Source organism: Dendrobium catenatum, unplaced genomic scaffold (assembly GCF_001605985.2).
Source record: "Dendrobium catenatum unplaced genomic scaffold, ASM160598v2 fragScaff_scaffold_156, whole genome shotgun sequence".
Classification (NCBI taxonomy): domain Eukaryota; kingdom Viridiplantae; phylum Streptophyta; class Magnoliopsida; order Asparagales; family Orchidaceae; genus Dendrobium; species Dendrobium catenatum.
Window position 1 is genome coordinate 8,401,482 of NW_021318618.1, and position 7,233 is coordinate 8,408,714.

General features: G+C 35.5%; 1 protein-coding gene across 1 annotated transcript; it reads left to right on the forward strand.

Annotated features, from left to right (window-relative positions):
- The first annotated feature begins 199 nt into the window (after positions 1-199).
- On the forward strand, positions 200-6,877 carry LOC110096696 (two-component response regulator ORR22). The gene is made up of 6 exons (XM_020822755.2): positions 200-899; positions 1,158-1,310; positions 1,630-2,043; positions 2,159-2,235; positions 2,415-3,686; positions 6,492-6,877. Exons 1-6 carry the CDS (start codon positions 752-754, stop codon positions 6,561-6,563), a joined length of 2,136 nt encoding a protein of 711 aa, XP_020678414.1. The 5' UTR covers positions 200-751; the 3' UTR covers positions 6,564-6,877.
- The last annotated feature ends 356 nt before the right edge of the window (positions 6,878-7,233 follow it).

Here is a 7,233-nt window from a genome sequence, read left to right on the forward strand (position 1 = left end):
CTGGTCCCAATATCTATACAAGATAATATTAAAAAAATTTAATTTAAAGTTTAATAATTCACTTAAAAATATTTTTCTTATTATTTTTAAAATAATTTTTTTAATGTATAAATTCTTATATAAAAAACTGCTAAAAAAATAAGAAAATTGTGCAAAGAAGCTAAGCCGCCTAATTAAACACATTGATAAAGCTGACAGAAAAAAAAAAATATACAGAAGAGAACAAAGTCCATTGAAGCACCTGGTATGGTTTTTTCTTTCGGCATCTCTCTATTATATAGGTGATGATAATAGCTTCCAAGATCGCAGCTTTCTTCTTCCACAAATTATTGCTTCGTCTTCTCGTAATTACATTAATGGCTTTGGTTAAACCTGGAAAGAAAGCTCTATAGAGGACGGAATATAAGGGGGAGGAGAGAGAGACAGAGTGCATTTGCTCTGTTTTGGTTTTCCCCATTTGGATGCGTCTCGTTTCCCATAAACATTCCTTTCTAATAACCCTTTCCATCTCTGTTGGAGCCAACTCATCAGTCATCTGGAATTCTGAATCCTGTCAAAGCTTACTGCCGTTAAGTCTTATTTGTTTTTGGATTTGGGAACTTGGTTGCTTTCCATCTTTCAAGCTGTGGCCTTTGGGTTCAGTTAAAAACCCTATATTGGGTTTGAGGTGGAAGCAGGGAGGGTTGGAGGATCGGATTAAGAAACTTGTAGTATACCTAAATAGTGATCTGCTGCGGCGGTGGTGACGGAGATGACCGTTGAGGAGAAGTGGGGAAGCATGGGGGGAGACGAAGATCAGGGAGATCAGTTCCCCATTGGGATGCGCGTGCTTGCTGTGGATGACGATCCAACCTGCCTCAAGGTGCTGGAGAATCTGCTTCTGCGATGCCAATACCACGGTCAGGCTTCTTTTTCTTAATCTCAGATATGGTTTTGGTGTTTCAGTAGATTGGTTGTGCTTTTGTTTGCTCTTTTGTTAGAAAAATGTCAATTTCAGATGCGTATTTGATACATTTGTTCTTGTTTATGGTGCGGGTTTCTTTTATTTTTTACTGAAGATTTTGAGTGTTGGAGAACGGGGTTTGGATCTGCTGTTTTTGTTTATGGAAATTAATATTTGAAATCGGCTTATTGTTTTGATCTTGTTTGATTTCCAGTTACAACGACGAACCAGGCAATCAAGGCTCTGAATATGTTGAGGGAGAACAAAGACAAGTTTGATCTGGTTATAAGCGATGTTCACATGCCGGACATGGATGGTTTTAAGCTTTTGGAACTCGTGGGGCTTGAAATGGACCTCCCTGTCATAAGTAAAGTCTAATTTTTTGACCTTTTTTGATCTTTTTCTTGCTTGCAATTTGGTTTGGGAGACCACAAATTTCCCATAGAAGATCTTACATTGCCATTAGGTGACATCAAGCTGTTGGTTTTCAATTAGAATGTCTTAAAAATGATAGAAAATATGAAAACTATGTCAAAAGTGTTGGGCTATGAGCTTTGTCTCTGTCACTTCATTTAAAGTGGTAAAACTACCCTAACCTTTAAATGAGAACAACAAAAATCAGATTTACTTTTATTTCCCTTTGACTTCAAACAAAGCTACTGATCTAAGAAACCTTGTAAACGCAGTGTTATCTGCAAATGGAAACAAAGATGCAGTCATGATGGGGATATCTCATGGAGCTTGTGACTATCTACTCAAACCAGTTCGGATTGAAGAGCTTAGAAATATTTGGCAACATGTTGTCAGGAGGAGAAAGTTTGATCACAAGGAACGTTGCAGTTTTGACAATGGAGAAGACCATGATAAACCTTTAGCTGCAAACTCTGAAGGCACGCAGACTATTGGCGATAATGGACCATTGGATCACAGTGGCAAGGTTAACAGAAAGAGGAAGGACCAGAATGAAGAGGATGAGGACTACTGCGACGAAAATACTCATGAAAGTGAGGATCCATCTAGCCAGAAAAAGCCTAGGGTTGTTTGGTCTGTTGAGCTTCACCGCAAGTTTGTTGCAGCAGTCAATCAATTGGGAATTGATAGTAAGTTCTTTCTGTCATTTACTATTATTACAACTTTATTCTGTTTCTGCTCTTTGTGAGACAACATATTGCACTTCTCTTATGATGTGACTAATTTTTGACATGCTTAATGCAGAGGCTGTTCCTAAGAGGATACTAGATCTCATGAATGTAGAAAAGCTTACAAGAGAAAATGTAGCAAGCCATTTACAGGCATGTTCTTAACACCTTGTGAAGTTTTTGTGGCTGGAATTACAATATACTTATCCTAACTAGTAGGAGTGTCTTCATGAATTCTTCTTCAATATTCATTTTTCTAAATGCTTCTCTTTTCCAGATAATTTATTTTCTTTGTTGATGCTCAGTCTTCTAATTGATGTTTCTTTTTGCAGAAATATAGACTCTACCTTAAAAGACTAAGTGCAGTGGCTAGCCAACAAGCTAACATGGCTGCTGCTTTAGGAGGAAGAGATACCTCTTATCTACATATGGGCACATTTAATGGTTTTGGGAATTTTCATGGTCTATCAACTTCAGGGCCGCTTCAAGGCTTCACAGCATTTCAACCAAGTGGAATCTCCAGAAGAACAAACCCAAATTTGTTAGGACTACCTGGACTGGCTCCTGGAACTGTTCAAATTGGCCTTACTCAAAATACTACAAACAATCATATGAGTGATCTCTCTAAGTTTCAGCACATAGTTGCTCCTTCAAACCAACATGAGAATTTACTTCAGGGAATCCCGACTTCTTTGGAACTAGACCAACTGCAACAAAACCAAAAGAGGATACAGGAAGCAAATAACCGCTTGCCGGGTGTTTTCTCTGGCGCATCCAACAATAGTTTCATCAGTGCTGCAAATAGTTCTATGATATTGCAGGGACACCAACAACAAACAGAGTTGAGAGGATTAATCAGTCAGTCTTCAATTGCAATGCCATCTATTGGAGCAGATCGTCTTGAGATGAGCAGTGGAGTGACTAGTCATTTGCCTGATCTCAGTAGATGCAATGAAACATGGCAAAGTGCTCCTTCATTGAGTGGATACAATGCCAACACTTTGTCTATGGGAAGTTCTTACGGTAACGATAATATGGCTTCAAGCAACATGGGTGGAAACCTCGCTTCCGCAGTCCCACAGTTCAATGGAAATCCTTTGAATATTACCTCTAATAACTTACTGACGACGGCCCAAGACTCTTTAATGGGAAGGGATATGCAATGTCGAACCAGCTCTCTTAGTGGTAATACATTGCTTATGCCTTCTGGGATTGATGTGGATCCCAAGTTTTTGAATTTCAAAAGTTCAGCAAACCTTAAGCAGAAATTGGAGGACCCAACACAACTTAATGCCCTTGAATCAAACATTACGTTGAGTTCTTCCTTGACCTCTACTTTGCCAAATCAGACTCTTCTCAACACCGTTGCCGATAGCCAGAGGTTGCACAGTCGAACTTATAGCAAAAAGGTGGATGGAAATACGATTAGCCCGCCTTGTTTTGATACGTCGTTCATGTCGGTGTATACCAAGATGAATAAATCAAATATTGATAGCCGGCTTACATTTAATGAGGAAAATATGTTGGGGTCATCTAAGATGCAGGGTGGGTTTGCCTCTAGTAATTGCAACTTTGATGAGCTAATGAATGCTATGATCAAACCGGTGAGATTCCATTTCACATCCTCTTTAACTTCTTGTGTAGAGCACATTTTTCTTCTTTTCATTTATATAAGGTTATTAGATTTTTGTGTACAACTCACTTAGGGAAAAAATAATAGCTATTGCTTTTTTGACTATTGATTGTCTTCACCAGTGTTGCCTGTGGGATATGGTGGCAAGCAGCTACAAGTTCGTTATGTTCTTCACTTAACCTGAATGAACTGTATCTTCAGATCTCCATCACTAGTTAACTGCCCAGATTTAGAGAATTGTTTACATATGTTCTATGTTCCATGGTATTCTATCCATATTGATTTACTAATATTTATTATCTAATTTTCCTCATGATAGATAGTTGCAACTTCAGTGTCCAGGCATTCTGCAAGCATCCTCCTTTCTTCTCTCGTAGACCTTTTAATGGTCGCCTGTTTTTTTTCTTTCCTATAAATCACCACTTAAACAATTGTTCCAGGCTCCCATCTTTGAATCATTGTAAACAACTGTCACTTAAAAGATTGTTTTAAAATCTTGCTCAGAAAATATTAGAATGTATTCTTTTCATCCATTAGGTTGTTTATTTTTTCATAAAAAAATTCCTTCAATCAGTATTTTTGTTGCAAGGAAGAGAGCCTAGAGGCCAAAACTTCAGCATTTCTATCAAGTCTGTTAACTGTATTGTGTATTACGTGCAGTGAAACCATTATTTGGAGGTATATTTAGTGGTGACATGTTTCTTAGTAAATATCCTCTTGAAGCATTAAGGTTTCGTTTGGGAAGGCTTTTTTATTACTTCTTAAAACAGCTTTTTTTATACGAAAGCTGCTTTAAGAAACAGTAAGAAAGCCGTCCCAAACGAAGTATGAGTTTTAATAAAACATTCTATATGATTAGTGCTATCAAATTTATCACCTTTTGCCCAGTGTATCTAGGTGGACATTAATCAACTAAGTTCATCATTCCTACTGCGAGAAAGTATATTTTTTGTCACCATTAAGAGGACTCTTATTTTATTGTATTGGATTTTAATAGAAGGGCATTGGAATGAAAATGTTTAGTTCCTGCATAGAAGTAGTTGACCATATTGCCTAAAATGGAAGGGTAGGCTTTCTCTTTGGTGTATCTGTTGCCTTTTTGTTGCAAGACAGATTCCTATGATGGTCCTTGTTGCCTCAAGTCAGTACACAATTACTTAAGTTGGAAAGCCATTTTTAAACTCCATATGAGTATCTTGCTTTCTTTTGTTCTCTATTTCAGTGTCTGCAGAATAAAGCACATTTGTAACAGTTTGGTGGTCTTGTCATATTTTAACCAAAAATAAAGAAGTCTTTGTTTTAATCTTGCTAATAAAGTTAGGATGATGGAGTTTTTTCCTTGACCAAGAGGAGAAATAGCAGTTCATTATTTAGTACTGCAATAAATCATTTAGTTTATTTTGTTTTTTTTTGTGATATCTGATCTGAAATAATATTACTTTATATGGTCTTACTGTTCTGTGTACATCTCTTTTAGTTGTCTGCATGTGTTAGTATAACACTTATCATAATTCACTCTATAGTCTCTTTGGTGAATGGTATTTTACTTGGAAATGCTTCTTTTTTTTATGTTTCCATATGTTTTTATAGTATTTCAGTAATAGACATACACAGAATTATTGGGTTTATATTATTTTTTTGGAGGGCGCTTCTTCCCTGCATAAATGCTTTGGTGAATCCCCTGAAGCAAAGTGAAAGTTCTTCTTGTTCCTTATTTTTTAGATAAATAGAAATATATCGACTATTTATTGTATCTCATATTTTTAATGTGGGGTTGACTTGCTCATTTGCCCATTAGTTGTTCTTTCCCTTCAGATTGTCTAACTTTATTTGCTTTGATATGATGGAACTTTTTGAATAATTCAATGGCACGCACTTAGCTTATTCTTGCTTTTATTATCTGGTTTAAGTGGTATTTCCATTATTTTCAAAGGGGATATTATAGGTTCAAATCTTACCCCAATGATTGTATTTTGTTTGGTTTAGATCAAACTTCCTCTATTCAGGCTTTTTATGCTAAGCTGCTGGTAAACTGCTTGCTGTATGCGTGAAATTAATCTATTGTCGTTGACTTGACTTAGGCTTCGTTTGGGACGGCTTTCTTACTGTACTAGAAAACTGCTTTAAGAAGCAGTAAGAAAGCCGTCCCAAACAAGCCTTATTCTATATGTTTAGCATGTTGATCTTAAAAGAGTTTATGCTAATTTAGAGCACCCTATCAACTAGCTGTCAATCTTTTACCATGTATGGTTTGCTGGATGTTGGTTTTTTTTTCCTTAGAAATTGGGCCCATTTGGTTTCTTCTAGATAGAAAACAAGTTCTTAAAAAAATTGTTAGATTCTATCATTTAATTACACTTAATTGTTTTGGGTCCTCAATATAAATGAAGCTATCACTTTTGTTCTTTCATTCTCCATGCAATGTGACTAAGGCTTCGTTTGGGACGGTTTCTTATAAAAGCTTTTTAGTAAAAAAATTTTAATTTTTGTACTAGAAAGCAGCTTTAAGAAGCAATAAAAAAGCTGTCCCAAACGAATTCTAAAACTTATTCAAATTCTTTTGGAATGTTTACAGCATGAAAATCTAAAGTTTGGTTGCATGCTTTTTCGCTTGTTGAAAATCACTTTTCATGTCCTTGTTCTTTCACTTCATGCAGCATATGTATGGCTTATGCAGACTGATGAAATACCTTTCAATATCAGAACTTATCATCTATTTCAAGCCATTTCAGTTTTTGAGTTCTTCAATTCCTGATTATGATCTTTTTCATCACAGGAGAGAGATGATGTCATATTTGTGGATGGAGAAATAGGCTCTGATCTCTTTCCTTTGAGCACTTGCATGTGAACAACTTATTTTCCAGGCGTTAGAACTCTAGGAAAACCTCTCAACTTGAGATGTTTCCTTCACTAGAACTTTGATGATTTAATGATCTTATTTTCACTTTTCTTCTTTGATGTATAGTCTTTAGAGGATAGTTGGAAAACTGTTTTGAGTTACTTCTTTAATGTCATTTTTACTTAGAATTTTGTACTTTGCTAGCTTTTATCCTCATCTGATTATTCTAAGCTTCAGATTAGGCTTTGTTATCTGAATTAGTTTGAATAGAGAACTCTGAAATTTCATAATGAAAAGGTTTATGTGAATGTAAGCTTCTTTTATTCCTTTCTCTCATGGTAATATGTTTTCAACTCCTACACTTCATTTGGTAATGCTTTGTTGTTTTATTTGATATGAAATAAAATCATTATTATTATTATTATTATTATTATTATGACAATGGAGAAATTTTAGGGACAGCTTTCTTATTGCTTCTTAAATAGTAAAAAAATTGTTCCAAAGGAAACTTAAGACTTCATTTGGGACAGCTTTCTTATTGCTTCTTAAAACAATTTCTTAGTATAAAAATTATTTTCAAAAATAATAAAAATTATCTCAAACAAAGCATAAGTTGAGCTGCGGGAGATAATCAAAGATTTTTTTCCTTAATGAAGGTTTAAAGCGCACTTTTATTGTA

What these genes read in the sequence shown, in the direction of transcription:
- LOC110096696 (XM_020822755.2), top strand. Translation starts at nt 752, where the DNA reads ATGACCGTTGAGGAGAAGTGGGGAAGCATGGGGGGAGACGAAGATCAG. An exon ending in AATGGACCTCCCTGTCATAA is followed by an intron (nt 1,311 to 1,629) that starts GTAAAGTCTAAT and finishes TTGTAAACGCAG; the next exon opens with TGTTATCTGCAAATGGAAAC. An exon ending in ATGTAGCAAGCCATTTACAG is followed by an intron (nt 2,236 to 2,414) that starts GCATGTTCTTAA and finishes TTCTTTTTGCAG; the next exon opens with AAATATAGACTCTACCTTAA.